The sequence below is a fragment of the Cyclopterus lumpus genome, chromosome 18 (assembly GCF_009769545.1).
Source record: "Cyclopterus lumpus isolate fCycLum1 chromosome 18, fCycLum1.pri, whole genome shotgun sequence".
NCBI classification, from domain to species: Eukaryota; Metazoa; Chordata; class Actinopteri; order Perciformes; family Cyclopteridae; genus Cyclopterus; species Cyclopterus lumpus.
Window position 1 is genome coordinate 2,154,781 of NC_046983.1, and position 24,402 is coordinate 2,179,182.

Below are 24,402 nucleotides of genomic sequence, written 5' to 3' on the forward strand. Positions count from 1 at the left end.
CACTTTATGTGCGTTTATTCTGGTAATAAAACAGAACATTAGTTCTCACACAACACCTCGTGGCAACAAACTCCGGGAACTGCAAAAGATTATTTTCAAGCTGTTGTTTTACCAAGTTACTCCACAGAGTTTACCTCAAGTTATCCCTTCAAAGCGTTTGATATGTGAATTATAATTCCTGTTTAACAAACAACCTGCAGGAAACACAATTCTACCAACTAAATATGAACTTATTTAGATATTACAACAGAGCGAGATACACATCAACTACCACGAGACAGTCTGCGGGGTTCACCGCTCAAGTCTGCAGGGGCCCAGCAGAGGGCGCTCATGATACACACACAGACACACACATACAGACACAGACACACACACAGACACAGACACGCACACACAGACACAGAGACACGCACACACAGACAGACACGCGTACACGCACACTCACGCACCCACGCACACACAGACACACGCCCTTACAGTAAGTGAAAGTGAAACTTAAGGAGCAGCAGAGGCCCACAGGAGGAAAGAGACACGGAGGACGTCGACTGGTCGAAACATTTGACTCTTCGCTGATTTCTCTTCTACAAACATGGACAGTAAGTTAAAGTTACTTCGTCCAGTTGTTGTTGTTATTATTTATTAATTCTGCTCACTGGACATTACTGGTCGAGCGAGGTAGAGAGTGAGTGAGAGAGGGAGCGTCATCACTGGCTGTGGGCCCGTAGTCAGAGAAACAAGCTAATCAAACGAGCTGCAGCTGGTCTCAGAACAGCGGTTTTAAACCGGAAGCTGCTTCCTTCAGAGTCTCTTCCGGTGTTCATGACCGGGTCCGTTGCTTTCTGAGAGGAGGAGACCTCTGCGGAGAATTCGGCTCCCGGTAAAAACCTCCTTAACGAGGAACACTGAAGGAATCCGAACCGGGAGAAGTTGACCGCGGTGGTGGGGAAGACTACAACTCCCATGATCCCACGCTGCTTCATGACGTCACCAAACTCCACCTGTTATTGAGACCTCAAGCAGCAGAAAGCTTTATATTGTACGTTTAGAGGATTAGAGGACACTAACATATGAGTTTGTCCTACAAAAAGATGGAAAATAGTCATGTTGAATATTCATATAATAATAACATTATTAAAAACATTTGTGTATACATAAAATATTTTTTATTTTTCTCGATAAAAAACTAACGTTTCTGGAGGGAGGTCATAAACGTCATCATCTCTTTTTAGAACTGTTTGTAAAATGATTCTCTGTCTCCTTTATTTATAACATATTAACTTAAATATTTGCACTTTTAGAATACTTTTTATATATAAAATGATGCTTGTTGGGCTTTTCTTTAAAAGTGTTGACACTATTCTTCATTCACTTTTTAGTTTGATGCATTTAGGACTTCTGACCAACAAGGTTTTTTGTTATTGTGACAAGTTGTCAGTATTATTGATGGACATTATTCTCTTTCAGTGTCAAACAGCACGAGAATGGTCATCCTGGGAAAAACTGGAGTTGGGAAAAGCAGCCTGGCTAACACCATATTTGGAGAGCAGCTGTTCAAGATCGGCCACAGTGTGAACTCTGAAACAATTAAATGTCAAGCAGTAACTAAACCCGTCAATGAAAGAAACATCACTTTGATTGACACTCCTGGTTTCTTCGACACAGATCGATCTGAGGAGGAGCTGAAGGCTGAAATATTGAGATCCATCACAGAGTTCGCTCCTGGGCCTCATGCCTTTCTCATTGTGCTCAAAGTGGAGAGATTCACCGAGCAGGAGCAGGCTGTCATCACTAAAATACATCAATACTTTTCTGAAGAAGTTTTCCAGTATGCGACAGTCCTCTTTACTCATGGTGACCAGCTCCCTGAAGGACAGACCATTGAGGACTTTGTCCATGATAATGTGCCTGTGAGGGATCTGGTGACAAAGTGTGGAGGCCGCTGCCTTGTTGTTGATAATAAATACTGGAAGAACAACCAGCAGGAAGAATACAGGAACAACCAGGTCCAGGTGAAGGAGCTCTTCAAGACAATAGATCAGATGGTGAAGGCAAACAAAGGAAGATGCTACACCAATGAGATGCTACAAGCAGTGGAGGAAAGGATAATGGAGGAGGAGCAACTCATTAGACAGTCATCAGGAAACAAGTCAGAGGGAGAGATCAGAGAGGAGGCTAAAAACAACGTATTTAAGTGGCTTTGGACCAAACTGGCAGGTATCAAAGCAAGTGCATTGTGGGGAGCTCTTTTTGGTCAAGTAGGGATGGTGAGAGACATAATCGCAGCTTTAACACGAACAAGAGGAAGTGCTGGAATGACAGAAGTCACAGAGGAAGGGGCTGTTGGTGTTGCTCTAAGAGGACCAAAGAAGGCACCAGACGCGTTCACGAAATAATACTATCAGCATCAAAAGCAAATTATAATACAGCCAGAGATGAAACAGAATCAAAACCAATAATCAGACATTACGCTTAAAGACGGGAGAGATAATCTCTCATTAAAAAGCCAGGAAATATTTAACCATTGAGATGATCACGTTTAATAAATATGTAATTCAAACTTTAGTCGCTTATTCCGGTTTCACAAGCAGTTTGTCTCTTTATTCACCGTACATATCTACTTACACTTACTTGTACTTCAGTGATCCATATAGTGTATAAACGGAGTGACCCTCTGGTACTTTTTATTCATATGATTTATTCTGATTTAAGTTTTATTCTCTTTGATGATTTACAATTTCTTTCTTTTTATTGAGCTAAGAGTGTTGACAGCCTCAATGTGTTTTCCTTCATGCATTAATATGTAATCACATGTTCTTCTTTGTTGACTGAATGGTGAGAATAAGTAAATAAGTGAACTCTTGATTCACCTGATAGTTTTGAAGGTCTTATTGGAAATGTAAACTTTTTACATTTTGTCTTTTCTTTTACTTCAATATTGACATTATTCATCTTTGTAACTGTAAAGAAACAAATAAAACTGGTTTGTATTCTGTACATTCCAACCAAAGTCCAGACTTGCTCATCTCTGAGGGTTGTCGCCGCCATCTTGATTTAAATATAAATGAGGCCTGCCACCACTGAACAGCAACAATGTGTAACGCCCAGACCTTCTGGGGAGTCTTTGTTGTCACTGTCTGTCTCTGTTGTGTTTTCTGTCACTCACCTAGTCTCTGGTTTCAGACTCCTCCCTCCCTGTGGGCCGTCCTCCTGTGTGATTGCAAGCCCCGCCCTCATTGTTTCCACCTGTGTCTTATTCCCCTGTGTTTAGTCTGTGTCCACTCCTTGTTCTGTGCCAGTTGGTCTCTTAATGTTCCATGAGCTTACCAGCAAGTTACCCCAGTGTGCCTTCCCGTGTTTTTACCTGTTTTCTTTTCCACCCGTGGCTCTTTGCCTGCCTTGTCTGATTACCCATGTACCGAACCCTGCTTGAAGTAAAGACCTTGTTTTGAACCTGCCTTGAGTCTGCTTTTGAGTCCTGCCCCCTGTGGCTCCCAGCTCCCTAACAGTATAAAGTGGCCAACATGGACTCAACGGTCTCCGGTTCCCATCGTCAGGCACTCTCTTCGCAAGGCGCCACGAACAACTTCTCCGGGACATGATGTAGTCCCTGTTGCTCTTACAATTCCCAGGCACTTATGAGATAAGTGAAAACTGAACACGAAACATAAACTTTGCATGGAGGGGTGGAGAAAACTGCATGAAGACCAACATGGACAGGGATCCTCCTCCCATTTCCAAGTGCACTGAACTTTGGGAGGAGGAGGAGGTACCAATTACGTTAGGAGGTAGTGCAGGACGTCATTTGATAATTTTCACCAGTGCTGTCTCTGCTGTGGTGTTTTCTAAATCCTGACTGATACTCCTCAAATAAACTATTATGATGTAGAAAATCTGCGACTACTTTCTCAAGGATCTTAGAGCGGAAGGGAAGGTTAGAGATCGGTCTGTAGTTAGACAACACCTCTGGATTAAGAGTGGGCTTTTTCAGGAGAGGTTTAATTACAGCTACTTTGAAGGAATGTGGTACATGGCCTGTTAGCAAAGACACATTGACAATATCCAACAGAGAGGTGCCAATTAAAGACAACACATCTTTAAGCAGCCTCGTTGGGATGGGGTCTAAGAGACAGGTAGACGGTTTAGAAGTAGAAACCGTTGAGGACAATTGGTCTAGGTTAATGGGAGAAAAGCCATCCAAATATACACCAGGGCATACAGCCGTTTCCAAGGCTACTCCTCTTGATGACAGATCGGCACTGGTTGAGGGCAAGAGATCATCAATCTTGCCTCTAATAGTTCAAATCTTTTCATTGAAGAAGTTCATGAAGTCATTACTACTGAGGTCTATAGGAATACACGGCTCCACAGAGCTGTGACTCTCTGTCAGCCTGGCTACAGTGCTAAAGAGAACCCTGGGGTTGTTCTTATTTTTCTCTATTACTGATGAGTAATAGGCTGCTCTGACATTACGGAGAGCTTTTTTATATGTTTTAAGGCTGTCTCTCCAAACTAAGCGTGATTCTTCCAGATTGGTGGAACGCCATTTGCTTTCAAGCTTTCGTGAAGTTTGCGGGTCTGAGGGTTCTACCAGAGAGCAAACCTCCTTTGCCTCACTGTCTTCTTCTTCAGTGGGGCTATCGAGTCTAGTGTCATTCTCAGTGAGCCTGTAGCACTATTGACAAGATGATCAATCTGGGACGGACTAAAGTGTCAATGCCACAATAAAGAACAAGGTTGAGGGTGTGGCCAAAGCAGTGAGTGGGTTTCTGTACTCTCTGACAGAAGCCAATCGAGTCCAACAATGAGATAAATGCAGCACTAAGGCAATCATTATCAATATCCACGTGAATATTAAAATCTCCTACAATAATAACCTTATCAGTTTTAAGGACTAAACTTGATAGAAACTCTGAAAATTCAGATATAAATTCAGAATATGGACCTGGTCGCCGGTACAGTATAACAAACATAATTGGCTGTAATGTTTTCCAGGTTGGATGTGAAAGACTAAGAACAAGGCTTTCAAATGAGTTGTAGTTTAGTTTAGGTTTAGGATTCATTAATAGGCTTGAGTCAAAGATGGCTCCTACTCCACCTCCTCGGCCGGTGCCTCGAGGAATGTGAGTATTAATATGACTTGGAGTCAATTCATTTAGTCCATTTTAGAGTCCATATTTAATGATCCTGTTTTGTTGCACTGCTGAAATAGTGGTGTTAACCTTTATGAGGTTATTTTGTATGACTCCTCTTCTGGTTACTTTTGATGTAATTAATTTAAGTGGCCGTGGGACAGACACAGTCTCTATAGAGTTAAGGTTAAGGGTGGGTAACTGCTCGAATGGAAGTGCAGAGAAGGGTGGAAGACTACAACTCTGCTTCTGCTTCCTGATCTGAACTCTGTGGGATGAATGCCGTCTCGACTGATCAGATCAGGCTTTCCCCAGAAAGTCTGCCAGTTATCTATGTAGCCCACATTGTTTGCTGGGCACCACCTGGACAACCAGCGGTTGAATGATGACATGCGGCTATACATGTCGTCATTGATCAGATTAGGGAGAGGGCCAGAGAAAACTACGGTGTCCGACATTGTATTGGCATAAGTACACACCGATTCCACATTAATTTTAGTGACCTCTGACCGCCGCAGTCGGGAGTCATTACCGCTAGCGTGTATTATAATCTTACTGTGTTTACGTTTATCTTTAGCCAGCAGTTTTAAACTAGGTTCAATGTCGCCCACTCTGGCCCCCGGAATGCATTTAACTATGGTCCCTGGCTTCGCTATCTTCACGTTTCTGACTATGGAGCTGACTATGGATTTGGAACACTGGTTATGGTAATGATAACACATTGTAAATTATATGTACTAAAATAAAAGAGCAAATAATAAAATGCAAATATGATGCATTAGTAATAACTTAATATTTGCAATTAACGCCCCCCCTTAAGCAGGCTGAGATGGGCGTGGGTGTCGATTTTGGGGTAGGTTTGTTACAGAGGTCACTGAACAACGTCTTCCAGTGCCTTACCTACACTGGGAGAGGGTATCGGTCACACAGCAAGGCTGCACAACTTTTCAGTTTGAGTCTTGAAGTTAGTCACTTAATCCTGTTTCACCAGCAAACATAAAGACAAAGATCAAACATTTTGAACTGCAATCATAGATAAAATCGTATATAATTATATATACATATAATATCTTATATAATATTTACACTGAAGCTATTCTAGAGGGGTTACATGCGGTGTACTTGACGGTCTAGCAAGCGTAAACGCTAGCTAACGTTAGCTTTCGAAATAGAAGACGTACAGTTAACATTCAACTACTAATTAACACATGAAGAATATGGCGAAGAGACAACAGAGTTTGCTAAATAGATGAACGTAAATTTTTTTTATGAAGCTGAAACTTATCTTAAAATAACTTTAGAGCTGGCCGGGGCGGCGACGGGACACGGGGAGCTGGAGCCGGGACACGGGGAGCTCGGAGCGGCGACGGGACACGAGGAGTTCAATTTATTTGTTCTTAATTAAGCGTACACTTACACTTGCCTGTACTTCATATTTGATCTTTTCTTATCTTAATCACACCGTGTCTGATGTGTAAGTGGATTAATAATGTATCACCCGAAAAGTATAAACAATAAATAGATTGAAATATGTGACAAATATTATTTGAACGAATTAAGTTTTTAACTTGGTAAAGTCAACTCCCCTCCCCCACCACACACACACACACACACACACACAGACACACACACGCACACACACACACACACACACACACACACGACCTTACAGTAAGTGAAAGTGAAATTAAGGAGCAGCAGAGGACCACAGGAGGAAAGAGACACGGAGGACGTCGACTGGTCGAAACATTTGACTCTTCGCTGATTTCTCTTCTACAAACATGGACAGTAAGTTAAAGTTACTTTTTCCAGTTGTTATTATTATTATTATTATTATTATTTATTAATTCTGCTCACTTGACATTACTGGTCGAGCGAGGTAGAGAGTGAGTGAGAGAGGGAGCGTCATCACTGGCTGTGGGCCCGTAATCAGAGAAACAAGCTAATCAAACGAGCTGCAGCTGGTCTCAGAACAGCGGTTTTAAACCGGAAGCTGCTTCCTTCAGAGTCTCTTCCGGTGTTCATGACCGGGTCCGTTGCTTTCTGAGAGGAGGAGACCTCTGCGGAGAATTCGGCTCCCGGTAAAAACCTCCTTAACGAGGAACACTGAAGGAATCCGAACCGGGAGAAGTTGACCGCGGTGGTGGGGAAGACTACAACTCCCATGATCCCACGCTGCTTCATGACGTCACCAAACTCCACCTGTTATTGAGACCTCAAGCAGCAGAAAGCTTTATATTGTACGTTTAGAGGATTAGAGGACACTAACATATGAGTTTGTCCTACAAAAAGATGGAAAATAGTCATGTTGAATATTATTATATATAAAATATATTATAAGTTAAAATAAAACCGTTTCTGGGAGGAGGTCATACACTTGACCTTTGTCAGGGTCGCGTGCTCTCTTTAAGCAGGTGACTGTACTGTGCCAAAGAGTATTAATGTTGTTTTCATGAGTCACATTATTAAAGTTAATCTTAACTTAATATCATAACAATCATTTAATAGGATCACAGTAATAGTTTTGAATCAGGACCTCCAGTATTTGGATCAAGTAGCTATAGGTGAAAACTGAGGAGCGTCAAATCTTGTGAGCTGAAGCTATTATTTCAATGTGTCACATACACATTTATTATGAATTAAGGTAAATGTAAGTATCAGATCAGACTCTGTTTCAGATACATAAGAGGACTCAGATTTGGATCAGGGCCAAGAAAACCTCATCATCTCTTTTTAGACCTGTTTACAAAATGATCCTCTGTGTTCTTCACCACGTAGAATAACTTATATTGTGTATATATAAAACTGTCTGCACATTTTAGTGATATATACACTCATGTATTTATGTATCCGTATCAGATAACTCCCTAACGGAGCAGTCGGATTCCATGGAGACTCAATCCTCCAGCGACGACATGGCGCTCTCGAGGGATGCGGCCACGGACCAATCGGAAGCCTGCGGCGAAGGAAAAGCAGCTGGTGTGGCAGACGCCGGTGTGGCAGACGCAGACTCCGGTATGGCAGACGCAGACGCCGGTGTGGCCGCCGCAGACTCCGGTGTGGCAGACGCAGACTCCGGTGTGGCAGACGCAGACTCCGGTGTGGCAGACGCAGACTCCGGTGTGGCAGACGCAGACGCCGGTGTGGCAGACGCAGACTCCGGTGTGGCAGACGCAGACGCCGGTGTGGCAGACGCAGACGCCGGTGTGGCAGACACAGACGCCGGTGTGGCAGACGCCGGTATGGCAGACGCAGACGCCGGTGTGGCCGCCGCAGACTCCGGTGTGGCAGACGCAGACGCCGGTGTGGCCGCCGCTTTGCAAGACGCAGCTTTGCAAGACGGTGAGAAGCAGTCGAACGCATCTTGATGCTCGTTGTGCTTTTTAAAGTGTTGACACTATTCTTCATTCTCTTATGATGATGCAGCTATTTAATAAGTACCAACAGACTTCTGACCAACAAAGTTTTGTCTTTATTACGACAAATGTTCAGTATTATTGATGGACATTATTCTCTTTCAGTGTCAAACAGCACGAGAATGGTCATCCTGGAAAAAACTAGAAACAACGTATTTAAGTGGCTTTGGAACAAACTGACAGGTAATAACTCCCTAACGGAGCAGTCGGATTCCATGGAGACTCATTCCTCCAGTGACGACATGGCGCTCTCGAGGGAGAACAGCACGAGAATGGTCATCCTGGGAAAAACTGGAGTTGGGAAAAGCAGCCTGACTAACACCATATTTGGAGAGCAGGTGGTCAACATCGGACACACTCTCAGCTCTGAAACAATTACATGTCAAGCAGTAACTAAACCTGTCAATGAAAGAAACATCACTTTGATTGACAGTCCTGGTTTCTTCGACACAGATCGATCTGAGGAGGACATGAAGGCTGAAATAGTGAGGTGCATCACAGAGTTCGCTCCTGGGCCTCATGCCTTTCTCATTGTGCTCAAAGTGGAGAGATTCACCGAGCACGAGAAGGCTGTCATCACTAAAATAAAAAAAATGTTTTCTGAAGAATTTTTCCAGTATGCGACAGTCCTCTTTACTCATGGTGACCAGCTCCCTGAAGGAGAGACCATTGAGGACTGTATCAAAACTAATGTGCCTGTGAGGGATCTGGTGACAAAGTGTGGAGGCCGCTGCTACGTCGTTGATAATAAATACTGGAAGAACAACCAGCAGGAAGAATACAGGAACAACCAGGTCCAGGTGAAGGAGCTCCTCAAGACAATAGATCAGATGATGGAGGCAAACGGAGGAAGATGCTACACCAATGAGATGCTACAAGCAGTGCAGGAAAGAATAATACAGGAGGAGCAAGTCATTAGACAGTCACCAGGAAACAAGTCAGAGGGAGAGATCAGACAGGAAGCTAAAAACAGAGCAGTTCGGTGGCTTGGTATCTGTTTGGCAGCTGTTAAATCAGTTGTATTGTTCGGAGCTTTTTTTGGCCTCAGAGCGAGTCTCAGTGTAGTTGTCTCAGCTATACAGGCATCGGTTACCCTCAACAGAAGGGCATGAGGTGCAACAGGTGTAAGAGCAACTACTGGTGCAAAGTCATAATTGCTCTAACAGTAACATCTGTAGTGGGAGCAGTGGCAGAAGGTGCTGCAGGACATTGTGCAGCTGAGGGAGCAGACACACTATTGGAAGAGAGGGCAGCGAAGGTCGTCATTGATGGAAGCAAATCTACTGCGGACCAAGTAAAACATAGTTTGAGTTAAACCATAGAGTTTAAACCTGTAATGAGCAAAAACTCTTGAAGGGTTAGTTAAAAAGTCTCCCAATATATTACAATATTAATATAAACAATATTTAACCACTGAGATTATTATGTTTAATCATAAGTAATATGTTTGATGTGTTATAGTGTAAATTACTTATTCATAAGATTCATCGTCATTTAAGTTTTATTCTCTTTGATGAATTACGATTTCTTTCTTTTTATTGAGTGTTTTGGTCTCATATCACTGTTTTCTTCACATATAATCTCATATTATTTAGTGTAAATTGAATGATGGCATCCTTAATTATGTTTTTCTTTCATGTATCAATATGTAATCACATGTTCTTTGTTGACTGAATGGTGAGAAGAAGTAAATAAGTGAACTCTTGGTTCACCTCATCATCTTGAAAGTCTTATTGGAAATGTAAACTTTTGACATTTTGTCTTTTCTTTTACTTAATTGTTTACATCATTGATATTTGTAACCATTTATCTTCTTTTATTGCACAAAAACAACAAATAAAACTGGTTTGTATTCTGTACATTCCAACCAAAGTCCAGACTCCATCTCCTGGTCTCCTTAAGGAGAGAGCTCCTCCCCTGGAGAGGCTGACAGGAACCGATGGGACGTTTATCTGAATAACAAACCTGCTACAAGCTGACGTTAAAATGGTGTTCAGTACGAAGGGATTCACTAACTTGGCTGTCTCAGATTGTTTCTGACGCTCTGCTGGTTTGTCGTGCATGATGTTGCATCGTGCATTACAACGGAGCCCGTTGCAGAGCAACGACCACGGAGACAGAACAGTCTGCGGGGTTCACCGCTCAAGTCTGCAGGGGCCCAGCAGAGGGCGCTCATGATACACAACACTAGTCTCAGTGGGAAACAAAAATTCACATTCATATTTGCAATTAACACCCCTCTAAGCAGACTGAGACGGTCTTAAGTGTAGATTTTGGTGTACATTCGTTACTGAAAAGATTTGTCTACCAGGACGTCTCGGGAAATTCTGCATTCAATGAATTAAGGTTTAACAATATTTAATGGGAAAATGTATGCAGAATTTGATATAAACAGGAATCTGCCTACCTTATGTTTTAGTCGGCCGACTGTTTGGAGAAGCGTGGAGTTTCTCGGGAGATCCTTGGAGCCGGTATCACGTCGGGGTCACCAACCTTTATTAGTCCCGCAGTTGGGAAATGTACAGCAGCAAAGGGGTAAAGTGCACACTAAAGACATAGTAATTGTAGAATTAGATAAATGACTATTGCAATGTGTAAATTGGGAATTAATGATTTGCTATAACTTCACACTGGTTATTAAAGAATGTCTGTGTAGATTATTGTTTAATGATTTAGTATATTATTGAAGGATATCTCTGAGTAGATTGTTTCATGATGTACTGTATTATTACAGGATGTCTTGGGGGTTTCGTTGCTTGGAGGAAGGAAGTCTTTTGTGTGAGAGGTGTGAACTTTGGGATGTGGATTCACCAGAGGCAGCCAGATGCAGATGCCCACCGGGTTCCTCACACCCTGCCCGGAGAAGGATGGGGGAGGAGACTTAGGGGCATTTTGGACCCCCTGGTGTGACCCCTGGAGGAGACCCCATGGCCCCTGCGAGGAAGCCCCAATCAGCCCACATGGAGCAGAGCCATATGGAGAACGGCGTGATGTGGGTACGCCAACCCACCGACAGACACATGGCGTAGCCAATGAGCAGATTAGGGCAATGTCTCTTCTGCACAGCTTAACCATCCATCCATCCATTATCACCCGCTTATCCGGGGTCGGGTCGCGGTGGCAGCAGGTTCAGCAGGCCGACCCAGGCTTCCCTCTCACCCGCAGCACTTTCCAGCTCATTCTGGGGGATCCCGAGGCGTTCCAAGGCCAGCCGGGAGATATAATCCCTCCAGCGTGTCCTCGGTCTTCCCCGGGGCCTCCTACCAGTTGGACGTGCCCGGAAAACCTCTAATGGGAGGCGTCCAGGAGGCATCCTGACTAGATGCCCGAACCACCTCAGCTGACTCCTTTCGACACGAAGGAGCAGCGACTCAACTCCAAGCTCCCCCCTGATGTCCGAGCTCCTTACCCTATCTCTAAGGCTGAGCCCGGCCACCCTACGGAGGAAGCTCATTTCGGCCGCTTGTATCCCAGATCTTGTTCTTTCGGTCACGACCCAGAGTTCGTGACCATAGGTGAGGGTTGGAACGTAGACCGACCAGTAAATGGAGAGCTTTGCCTTCCGGCTCAGCTCCCTCTTCACCAAGACGGACCGGTACAGCGCCTGTTTTACTGCTGCAGCAGCACCGATCCGCCTATCGATCTACCGCTCCACCTTACCCTCACTCGTGAACAAGACCCCGAGATACTTGAACTCCTTCGCTTGGGGTAGGCAGTTTTCCCCCACCTGGAGGGAGCATTCCGCCGGTTTCCGGCAGAGCACCATGGCCTCAGATTTGGAGGTGCTAACGCTCATCCCTGCCGCTTCGCACTCAACTGCAAAACGCCCCAGTGAATGCTGGAGGTCACGGTCCGAGGAGGCAAACAGGACCACATCATCCGCAAACAGCAGAGAGGCGATCCCGAGACTCCCGAACCAGATCCTCTCCGCCCCCTGGCTGCGCCTAGATATCCTGTCCATGAAGGTCACGAACAGGACCGGTGATAAAGGGCAGCCCTGGCGGAGGCCAACACCCACCGGGAACGTGTCTGACTTACTACCAAGGAGACGAACACAGCTCCTACTGCAGGCATACAGAGACCGGATGGCCCGTGCCAACGGGTCTGGCACCCCATACTCCCGCAGCACCCCCCACAAAAACCCCCGAGGGACCCGGTCGAAAGCCTTCTCCAGGTCTACAAAGCACATGTAAACTGGTTGGGCAAACTCCCAGGACCCCTCCAGTAATCTTGCGAGGGTAAAGAGCTGGTCCACTGTTCCACGACCGGGACGGAATCCGCACTGTTTGTCTTGAATCTGAGGTTCGACAAGCGGTCGGAGCCTCCTCTCCAGCACCCTGGCATAAGCTTTTCCCGGGAGGCTGAGCAGTGTGATACCACGATAGTTCGAGCACACTCTCCGGTCCCCCTTCTTGAAGATGGGAACCACCACCCCGGTCTGCCAGTCCATGGGCACTGTTCCCGACCCCCATGCGACACTGAAAAGGCTTGTCAACCAAGACAGCCCAACAATGTCCAGCGCTTTCAGCATCTCAGGGCGGATCTCATCCACCCCTGGCGCCTTGCCACCAAGGAGCTTTTTGACTACCTTAGCGACCTCTGCCAGGGATATGGGTGAATCCACCCCAAAGTCTTCCGGCGCTGCCCCCTCTCCGGGGGACATGTTGGCCGGGTTCAGGAGTTCCTCAAAGTGCTCTTTCCACCGCCCGACGATGTCCCCAGTCCGGGTCAGCAGTTCCCCCCCCCTGCTGAGAACAGCCTGGGGTAGACCCTGCTTTCCCTTCCTGAGCCGTCGGATGGTTTGCAAGAACTTCCTTGAGGCCAACCGAAAGTCCTTCTCCATGGCCTCCCCGAACTCCTCCCATGCCCGAGTTTTAGCCTCCGCGACCATCGCCGCTGCAGCCCTTCTGGCCCGCCGGTACCCGTCAGCTGCTTCAGGAGACCCCTGGGGCCAGCCAGGCCCGAAAGGCCTCCTTCTTCAGTTTGACGGCTTCCCTCACCCCCGGTGTCCACAACCGGGTTCTCGGGTTGCCGCCACGACAGGCACCGATGACCTTCCGGCCACAGCCCCAAGCAGCCGCGTCCACAATAGAGGCTTTGAACAAGGTCCACTCGGATTCCATGTCCCCATTTGTGAGAAGTTCTTCCGGAGGTGGGCTTAACCAATGGGAAGCGAATATGGTTTAGGAGCAGGAACTATGAAAAGGAATGTTTACCACAGAGATGGGGCTCTTTCCTTGGGATGAGGACGGAGAAGCATGGCAGGCAGGGTGGCTGCATGTAGGCCGTGATCCTTTGAAAGGATTATATTTAGTGTGCGTGATTTACTGTTAGACAGTTAACTGCTTGGCAGTATAGAGCATTTTAATACAGCATTAAGGTAAATCTGCACATCAGCTTGCTTCAGCCTAGACAACACATTTATAGAGCATTTTAATACAGCATTAAGGTAAATCTGCACACTAGCTTGCTTCAGCCTAAACAACACACACAGCATTGACCCTAGCGTTAAGGTCACGTAAGTTCGCGCCGAGTTATGAGAGCCCAAGGCCGAACTCAGAAGGGAGCGTCCGGTCCCAGCGCACACACTGCCCTTATCTAAACTGGGGCAAAGGAGAAAAAGGATAAACAGGAGAATCCCAGCCGTTAGTCAAGGGCAACCCATCCTGCGAAACTGAATTATACTAGCTTCGACCATGCCCCCACCTTCGCACCCCGACAACATCCACACACACTGATGGATGAAGACCACAACCAATGGACGTGAGCCAGTGTGGGTGGAAGATACCCAGTGCTCCTACCGGACAGGCTTGGAATAAACCATCGCCCGTCTGCATCAGTTTTGACTTTTAATCCAATGGGACCTGATAAGAGGAATCCTATATGAAGCTTCCGCGCACTTTGTTTAAGCGCCTTTTCCTTGGACACTCAACCCTGTTGGGTGTTCAACTTAGGACCGTGCACGTTTAACTGTACGGGAGCATTAACTCTGCTTTTTATTACTGAATAAATATTGAGAACTAACTTTAGTTCACCGGACTCCGTTTGCTCATTAATTGTTGGGTTGTACTCTACAACAGCAGTCTGTGGACGCAGTGATTCATGTTCCCTCAGCTGAGAGTTAAACTCTGTATCGGAACCGTTATTCATTTTTGGTAATATTTTCGATTAAACACTTTTTATTATAATTTTCCATCTCCGGCTATTTTTTCGAGTCCACCCCACGAATTCTTGAACATAACATAATCAATGGTGATATAGATAATAAACAATTAAAACAGTAAAAAAAAAACTGTAAATAATCTACACTAACTGAATATTATATATAAACTTGCAGAGTTTCCACTTGTTCACTGTTTCCTGTTAAAGAGCGAAACATAAACATTTTCATAACCATGTACAACAATTTAGTTCATCACTAGTTGTGTTTCTTTGTGGATTTTAATGCATTGTAGAAGAAATATATAGATTACACTGTTGGCAAATAACTTGAGACACATAGGCTTTTATTACTTTATTGGTTTAACTTTTGACGCATGCGCAGTACGACACCCTGAGGACAGTGACCCTAGAGTGGAAAACACAGGAGAAGCCTCAACCACAGTGGAAAGGAACGGAGGTTGCCCGAGGGCAAGGACTCAAGGTTAGTTGAGAAGCACCCACTGATAACAGAAAACGAGAAGACAGACGGTGTCTTACTGATGCTCATACACATTGAACAAAGAATGTGTCCCAACCCCTATGCTGAGAAAACAGTTACAGCCAGTTCTCAGGAGCTGCACCCGCCCCTCCCCCGCGCCCGGTCCCAGCACACACACTGCCCTTATCATTGACCAGGGCAAAGGAGAGGAAGATACAAAGCGGCATCCCAGCTGTCAGTCAAGGGCACCCCATCCTGCAAACTGGAGTATGCCAGCTCCGACTACGCCCCCACAATTGCACCCCGACAACATGCACACACACTGATTGGATGAAGACCACAACCAATGGACGTGAGCCAGTGTGGGTGGAAATACCCAGTGCTCCAACCAGGCCGCTTCTAGCTAAAATAAGCTCCGCCTGCTACAATAGTCTTAACCAATAGGACCTCACAAGAGGAATCCTATTTGAAGCTTCCGCGCACGCTGTTTAAGCGCCTTGTTTCCGGACACTCAACCCGGTTGAATGTTTTGATTAGGACCGTGCACGTTTAACTGTACGGGATGCAATACTCTGCCTTTTTGCTAGCTGAATAAATACTTGTGATTTTAACTCTCGACTCCGCTCTTCCGTTAAACGAGCCGCACAACAAAATCACCACAACAAATATAAATAACAAATAAATTGAAACTTGTGGAAAATGTTATTTGAGCAGATAAAGCTTTTACTTTGAAAAAGTTAAAGCTGGCATATTATATTATGTTTTGCATAATTGCAATACCATTCACTTAAGATGTACTCATCATAGCAATATGTTGTACCCGCGTTGAACCACATTGTGTACTTTGAAGAACCCACTGAGCGAGACACCTCCAACCAGAACTGTGTGACCTCACTGGAATTATAATCAACATTAATTAAGTTTTACCTGAGTTGAATCTCTTTATTTTGAAATAATTGGGGTCTTGATTTGATAAACCTGACTGGTGAAGTTAAAACCAAAAGATATTTTCCCAAGCCTTTTTGAGATTCCTTCATACACCTGAAAACTAAAACTAAAACCCATCCAAGTTAAACACTATAAAGGGGTCACCATGACGACAAGCCACGTTGACCTGTGACCTATCTCGAGACCAACTGGCACAGAACAAGGAGTGGACTGAACACAGGGGAGGAGACACAGGTGGAAACAATGAGGGCGGGGCTTGCAATCACACAGGAGGACGGCCCACAGGGAGGGAGGAGTCTGAAACCAGAGATGAGCAAGTCTGGACTTTGGTTGGAATGTACAGAATACAAACCAGTTTTATTTGTTTCTTTACAGTTACAAAGATGAATAATGTCAATATTGAAGTAAAAGAAAAGACAAAATGTAAAAAGTTTACATTTCCAATAAGACCTTCAAAACTATCAGGTGAATCAAGAGTTCACTTATTTACTTATTCTCACCATTCAGTCAACAAAGAAGAACATGTGATTACATATTGATGCATGAAGGAAAACATAATATGAGATATGTGAAGAATAAAGTGATATGAGACCAAAACACTCTTAGCTCAATAAAAAGAAAGACATGGTAACTCATCAAAGAGAATTAAACTTAACTGAGGATGAATCTTATGAATAAAAAGTCAATTACACTTCTTATGGCGACTAAAGTTTGAATTACATATGAATAAACGTGATCATCTCAATGGTTAAATATTTCCTGGCTTCTTAATGATAGTTTCTCTCTCCCGTCTTTAAGCGTAACGTCTGATTATTGGTTTTGATTCTGTTTCATCTCTGGCTGTATTATCATTTGCTTTTGATGCTGATAGTATTATTTCTTTGCTTATTATCCACGACGTGGCAGCGACCTCCGCACTTCTTCACCAGATCCCTCACAAGCTTATTATCACAATAGGTTGCTCACCAACGAAGGACCCCGGTGATACCAACATCCATTATTTGTTGGTTTTTGTCTTATAATGGAATTGATTGACAATAAGAAAGTACAAGTATAGTCAGCCTTAAACTTTAGCAGCATAGGTGGATGGTCACATGACTAAAGTAGCTGAAAAGACATGAGATCGATCAGCTGTTTATTGTTACATAATACATGCATCATTAATGGCCACATACTGACACAAATGGCAATTAGAATAGAACATTCAAAGTAATCACCATTAAAGTGTACACTCATGATTTAATATTTCACTTCCATGAAGAGACAGATTAAAAAAAAGCGTTGTTAAGTAATCAATGTGTGATTAATACCTCAACTACCTCTCGTACTGGCTTGTTCTACATCCACTTCTGCCAGTTCTGGTTCTGTTCATTCTCAATTAATTTTTCTCTTAACACAATTGACCACACTCCATACTTTATCTGCGATACCAAAATTCCATGTTTGAGCTGCATCGTCTACCTGCTCCTTAAAGACGTTGCTTTTCGCCTGCTTCCTGATCTCTTCCTCTGACATGTTTCCTGATGACAGTCTAATGACCTTTCTCTCTTTCTGAATCTTTTTCTCGACTTCTCGTAGCTTTTTGTCTGTGTAGAATCTTCCCTTGTTTTTTACCACTATCTGGTTGATGGAGCAGAGCAGCTTTTCCACCTGGACCTGGTTACTTCTGTCGCCCTCCGTGTTGTCCTTCCAGTATTTGTTATCGACGACGTGGCACCGGCCCCCGCACTTCTTCACCAGGTCGCCCAGATCCCCACTTTCCTCGATATACTTCTCCAGTGTCATTCCCTCTGGCAGCTGGTCGCCATGAGTGAAGACAATCACGACGTATTTTAGAGCATCTTTAGAGAAGTAATCACACATTTGTGAGACGACAGCCTCATTGTGCTCTATGAATTTCTCCACTTTAAGCACAATGAGAAAGACATGAGGCCCAGGAGCGCACTCTGTGCTGCACCTCATCATCTCAGGCTTCATCTCCTTCTCAGACCTGCTCGGGTCAAAGAAACCAGGAGTGTCAATCAAAGTGATGTTTTTTTCATGGACATATTTTGTTTCGACTGTAGTAGGATGCGTTTCCAAGTCGCTCAAATTGTTTATTTTGAATATGGCCTCTCCAAATATGTTGTTGGCAAGGCTGCTCTTTCCAACTCCGGTTTTTCCAAGAAGGACAATCCTCCATGCGTCTGCGTCTGCCATACCGGCGTCTGCGTCTGCCATACCGGCGTCTGTGTCTGCCACACCGGCGTCTGCGTCTGCCATACCGGCGTCTGCGTCTGCCACACCGGAGTCTGCGTCTGCCATACCGGCGTCTGCGTCTGCCATACCGGAGTCTGCGTCTGCCACACCGGCGTCTGCCACACCAGCTGCTTTTCCTTCGCCGCAGGCTTCCGATTGGTCCGTGGCCGCATCCCTCGAGAGCGCCATGTCGTCGCTGGAGGAATGAGTCTCCATGGAATCCGACTGCTCCTTTAGGGAGTTATCTGATACGGATACATAAATACATGAGTGTATATATCACTAAAATGTGCAGCACTGGAAGAGAAAAGTGACTCTGTATCAGTAGATCTGAACATTTGTACCTGTAGTTCGGTTCATTTGGTCCGGATCAATGAAAAAATGTAGTATTTTAGCTTTTGTTTTAACCGACCCAAACAGGTTAAGTGTTAAAGTAACTAGTTGTAGGTAGAGAAAAAAAACACACTAGTTAAAAGGTGCAATATCCGATAGAGGAATCATTTTGATTGCCTCTCACTGGCTCTTAGCTTGGCTCAGAGCTAACAATGCTAACAGCGCTAACAGGGCAAACTACTACGAAAGTGCTGACACTTGACTGATAGATGTTCTTATCAGCTGTAACCACCATGAGAGCAGAGCGGCAGTGAGGTAACCAGAGGGACACACTCACGTGCACTCACGTGCACTCACATGCACTAACAAGCACTAACATGCACTCACGTACACTAACAAGCACCAGTGAGCAGCGTCAATAATACTGAACATTTGTCGTAATAAAGACAAAACTTTGTTGGTCAGAAGTCTGTTGGTACTTATTAAATAGCTGCATCATCATAAGAGAATGAAGAATAGTGTCAACACTTTAAAAAGCACAACGAGCATCAAGACGCGTTTGACTGCTTCTCACCGTGTTGCAAAGCTGCGTCTTGCAAAGCGGCGGCCACACCGGCGTCTGCGTCTGCCACACCGGAGTCTGCGGCGGCCACACCGGCGTCTGCGTCTGCCACACCGGAGTCTGCGGCGGCCACACCGGCGTCTGCGTCTGCCATACCGGAGTCTGCGTCTGCCACACCGGAGTCTGCGGCGGCCACACCGGCGTCTGCGTCTGCCACACCGGAGTCTGCGTCTGCCACACCGGAGTCTGCGTCTGCCACACCGGAGTCTGCGGCGGCCACACCGGCGTCTGCGTCTGCCATACCGGAGTCTGCGTCTGCCACACCAGCTGCTTTTCCTTCGCCGCAGGCTTCCGATTGGTCCGTGGCCGCATCCCTCGAGAGCGCCATGTCGTCGCTGGAGGAATGAGTCTCCATGGAATCCGACTGCTCCGTTAGGGAGTTATCTGATACGGATACATAAATACATGAGTGTATATATCACTAAAATGTGCAGACAGTTTTATATATACACAATATAAGTTATTCTACGTGGTGAAGAACACAGAGGATCATTTTGTAAACAGGTCTAAAAAGAGATGATGAGGTTTTCTTGGCCCTGATCCAAATCTGAGTCCTCTTATGTATCTGAAACAGAGTCTGATCTGATACTTACATTTACCTTAATTCATAATAAATGTGTATGTGACACATTGAAATAATAGCTTCAGCTCACAAGATTTGACGCTCCTCAGTTTTCACCTATAGCTACTTGATCCAAATACTGGAGGTCCTGATTCAAAACTATTACTGTGATCCTATTAAATGATTGTTATGATATTAAGTTAAGATTAACTTTAATAATGTGACTCATGAAAACAACATTAATACTCTTTGGCACAGTACAGTCACCTGCTTAAAGAGAGCACGCGACCCTGACAAAGGTCAAGTGTATGACCTCCTCCCAGAAACGGTTTTATTTTAACTTATAATATATTTTATATATAATAATATTCAACATGACTATTTTCCATCTTTTTGTAGGACAAACTCATATGTTAGTGTCCTCTAATCCTCTAAACGTACAATATAAAGCTTTCTGCTGCTTGAGGTCTCAATAACAGGTGGAGTTTGGTGACGTCATGAAGCAGCGTGGGATCATGGGAGTTGTAGTCTTCCCCACCACCGCGGTCAACTTCTCCCGGTTCGGATTCCTTCAGTGTTCCTCGTTAAGGAGGTTTTTACCGGGAGCCGAATTCTCCGCAGAGGTCTCCTCCTCTCAGAAAGCAACGGACCCGGTCATGAACACCGGAAGAGACTCTGAAGGAAGCAGCTTCCGGTTTAAAACCGCTGTTCTGAGACCAGCTGCAGCTCGTTTGATTAGCTTGTTTCTCTGACTACGGGCCCACAGCCAGTGATGACGCTCCCTCTCTCACTCACTCTCTACCTCGCTCGACCAGTAATGTCCAGTGAGCAGAATTAATAAATAATAACAACAACAACTGGACGAAGTAACTTTAACTTACTGTCCATGTTTGTAGAAGAGAAATCAGCTAAGAGTCAAATGTTTCGACCAGTCGACGTCCTCCGTGTCTCTTTCCTCCTGTGGGCCTCTGCTGCTCCTTAAGTTTCACTTTCACTTACTGTAAGGGTGTGTGTGTGTGTGTCTGTGTGTGTGTGTCTCTGTGTCTGTGTGTGCGTGTCTGTGTCTGTGTGTGTGTGTCTGTGTCTGTGTGTGTGTGTCTGTGTGTGTATCATGAGCGCCCTCTGCTGGGCCCCTGCAGACTTGAGCGGTGAACCCCGCAGACTGTCTCGTGGTAGTTGATGTGTATCTCGCTCCGTTGTAATATCTAAATAAGTTCATATTTAGTTGGTAGAATTGTGTTTCCTGCAGGTTGTTTGTTAAACAGGAATTATAATTCACATATCAAACGCTTTGAAGGGATAACTTGAGGTAAACTCTGTGGAGTAACTTGGGAAAACAACAGCTTGAAAATAATCTTTTGCAGTTCCCGGAGTTTGTTGCCACGAGGTGTTGTGTGAGAACTAATGTTCTGTTTTATTACCAGAATAAACGCACATAAAGTGATCAGGTGTGCCTGAATCATAGCACCTGGAAGAGAGAGTACACACCTGCTACATGTGCAATAGGTGTGGAGGTACTCCAGGAAGGACCCGCTCTAAAGGGCCCCTGCTGTCTTGGTGATACATTATAATCCACAAAGAACCACCACTTTTGTCTTTCATATCATGTTGTGCATAGATTATGAAACATGTTATGCTTTGCTCTGTAACAGGAAACAGTGAACAATGTTTCAACAGGAGACAGAAATACAATCTGCACCAGTTTGATGTTCTGAAGATATTGAAATAATTTCATATGTATGTCTACAGTTGACGAAACATATAAACACATCAGACATTTTGTGGTAAAAATAAGAAAATATAGAAGTTTTTTAATCACGAGGCAAATTGCTGTGCAGCTGTTGCAACACAAACTAGGAAAGAAAAAAAAACATGAGGAGCAAATCCAAAACTATACATACAAAGCCAACAAAAAGTTAACATGGATCATAAAATATAAACAATATGGACCAAACATGTGTGAACAATATGAAATCTGAAGGTAAGCGTATGTACAGTTAATAAAGAAAAAGTAAATGTTGTTAAAGTGACTAAAGTATGAATTACATATTATATGATTAAACAAGATCATCTCAATGGTTAAAGATGTCATGTTATTTACAGGGAGGTTATAAAGTACATTTATATATAATTTAATAATCATCTACAGACTGCAGACATTATTGGTAATAAGCAAGATCCTGTCAGGAAGACTTCAGGTCACTGAAGCATGCAGCATAGTACTTCACTATTCGTGTGTTCACTAACAAAGACCACGGCAATAGCGATATGAGTTTACAGTTGGTGTATTGATAAATGAATGAAGGGATGATTATCAGCCGGAACCAGAAGAGTAGAGGGGGTCGTGAAGGGAGGGTTGGTGGGGTGCGATGGGAGACTGCTGGCGCCCGGTTGGTCAGAGGGATCGACGGGGGTGGAGACTCGTGCGTGGGGGCCGTCTCTTCTGAAGCTCTGGCGGTGCCGAGTCCCAAAAAGATGGCTCCATAAAGAAGAGTGAGAGAGAACTGAGTCGAAGAGGGAGTGAACGGGTTCGATGTGCTTAAAAAGGGCTCGGATGATTGGCTGATGTTGGGTTGTGGCCTTTGTTCTCAAACTATGTTAATAAAACACCATTAGGAGCTCTGTCTACAGACATATTTATATGAAGCGGAAAAAAGTGCTCGGCAATCGCGATACCAAAAAGAGCTCAGAACAAAGTAACTGCTGAAAAGCTTTCCAAAAGATTGAAAACCAATCAAATGCTCCTGTTTGATCTCTCCCTCTGATGAGTTGCTCCTCCTCCATTATCCTTTCCTGCACTGCTTGTAGCATCTCATTGGTGTAGCATCTTCCTTTGTTTGCCTCCACCATCTGATCTATTGTCTTGAGGAGCTCCTTCACCTGGACCTGGTTGTTCCTGTATTCTTCCTGCTGGTTGTTCTTCCAGTATTTATTATCAACAACAAGGCAGCGGCCTCCACACTTCTTTGACCAACGATTCATTCCAGTCTAGAGGAGCGTTTTTTATGATCTACTCCATTTGCAGCCCTACCCGCCACCCCGTTTGTATGATGTGCGTAAGGCACGGACCAGATTTGTTGTACCGAGTGATCAGTGAGAACCTCGTCAACCCAACGTTTTTTGAAATGGGTGCCGTTGTCCATCCTCATGGATTTCGTCCCGGGCCCAAGACTAAGGTCCCCTCCCATACATACGGCTACTTTTCTGCCCGTAGCTACTGTTAATGGTTACACATGTTTGTAACTTGAGCCATTATCTGCTATGATCAAGAAATACTTGAGTCCTGCTTTTGTTCTCTGAGGAAAAAGACCTGCTATGTTGGTGCTGAAATGGACTCCAAGGTCCTTACATGGGATCCTAAATTGGTCAGGAGTAGCTTTTCTAAACCCATCAGCCATAACACATTTCTGACATTGGGATCTCATGTGTGTTGTCTGTGTTTTCAGGTTAGATATGTGAACCGAGTTTTCTTTTAAAAACCTATTGATCTTATCACCGGTCTGGAACCAGGAAACTCGCACCCGTCATCTTGAATTGGCTTTAAGCCAACCGAATTGTTGCATCATTTGAATCCGCCAACTACTAACTTAGTGTTAGAGTAGTGACTGGTTACTAAATAAAGCAGAATTTGTACTGGGGAAGAATTCTTTTCGGGTTGAGCCAGACAGACAGAGAGACTAATACACAGGAGCTGTATTGGACTGTGGCCGTTGGTCTCATTCCGGCTTCACGATCGTGAACGTTAATTGTCTATCAACTTTTGCCATTAAATATTGTTAAACTGTAAATTGAATTGAATTGAATTCTGGGCTGCACGGTGGTGTAGTGGTTAGCACTGTCGCCTCACAGCAAGAGGGCCGTGGGTTCAATCCCCGGTCGGAGCGGTCCTTCTGTGTGGAGTTTGCATGTTCTCCCCGTGGCAGCGTGGGTTCTCTCTGGGCTCTCCGGCTTCCTCCCACAGTCCAAAGACATGCTGCAGGTTAATTGATCTCTAAATTGCCCATAGGTGTGAATGTGAGAGTGAATGGTTGTATGTCCCTACATGTGCCCTCGATGGACTGGCGGCCTGTCCAGGGTGTCCCCTGCCTTCGCCCTATGTCAGCTGGGATAGGCTCCAGCGCCCCCGCGACCCTAATGAGGATAAGCGGTATTGAAAATGGATGGATGGATGGATGAATTGAATTCTGAATTTCCTTGAGCCGGAGACGTCCCGGTAGTCGAATCTTTTCAGTTGGTGACCCCGACGTGATACCGGCTCCAAGGATCTCCCGAGAAACTCCACGCTTCTCCAAACAGTCGGCCGACTAAAACATAAGGTAGGCAGATTCCTGTTTATATCAAATTCTGCATACATTTTCCCATTAAATATTGTTAAACCTTAATTCATTGAATGCAGAATTTCCCGAGACGTCCTGGTAGACAAATCTTTTCAGTAACGAATGTACACCAAAATCTACACTTAAGACCGTCTCAGCCTGCTTAGAGGGGTGTTAATTGCAAATATGAATGTGAAT

The 24,402-nt window shown here is 44.7% G+C and overlaps 3 protein-coding genes across 3 annotated transcripts; 2 read left to right on the forward strand and 1 right to left on the reverse strand.

Moving 5' to 3' along the window:
• Positions 1 to 335: 335 nt before the first annotated feature.
• LOC117747565 (GTPase IMAP family member 7-like) lies at positions 336 to 3,007 on the forward strand. Its single transcript, XM_034556914.1, has 2 exons — positions 336 to 596; positions 1,465 to 3,007. Exons 1-2 carry the CDS (start codon positions 590 to 592, stop codon positions 2,391 to 2,393), a joined length of 936 nt encoding a protein of 311 aa, XP_034412805.1. The 5' UTR covers positions 336 to 589; the 3' UTR covers positions 2,394 to 3,007.
• Positions 3,008 to 6,791: 3,784 nt separating this feature from the next.
• On the forward strand, positions 6,792 to 10,417 carry LOC117747538. Its single transcript, XM_034556858.1, has 3 exons — positions 6,792 to 6,917; positions 7,989 to 8,471; positions 8,651 to 10,417. The coding sequence occupies exons 1-3, from the start codon at positions 6,911 to 6,913 to the stop codon at positions 9,655 to 9,657; spliced, it is 1,497 nt and encodes a 498-aa protein (XP_034412749.1). The 5' UTR covers positions 6,792 to 6,910; the 3' UTR covers positions 9,658 to 10,417.
• A 6,041-nt stretch (positions 10,418 to 16,458) lies between these two features.
• Positions 16,459 to 20,984, reverse strand: LOC117747533. Its single transcript, XM_034556842.1, has 3 exons — positions 20,770 to 20,984; positions 19,279 to 19,710; positions 16,459 to 18,616 (listed from the first exon to the last, which is right to left on the reverse strand). The coding sequence occupies exons 1-3, from the start codon at positions 20,774 to 20,776 to the stop codon at positions 17,508 to 17,510; spliced, it is 1,548 nt and encodes a 515-aa protein (XP_034412733.1). The 5' UTR covers positions 20,777 to 20,984; the 3' UTR covers positions 16,459 to 17,507.
• Positions 20,985 to 24,402: the final 3,418 nt, after the last annotated feature.

Coding starts and splice junctions, on each gene's coding strand:
- LOC117747538 (XM_034556858.1), top strand. Junction 8,472..8,650: donor AGACGCAGCTTTGCAAGACG/GTGAGAAGCAGT, acceptor ATTCTCTTTCAG/TGTCAAACAGCACGAGAATG.
- LOC117747533 (XM_034556842.1), bottom strand. Junction 18,617..19,278: donor AGACGCAGCTTTGCAACACG/GTGAGAAGCAGT, acceptor TATCCGTATCAG/ATAACTCCCTAAAGGAGCAG.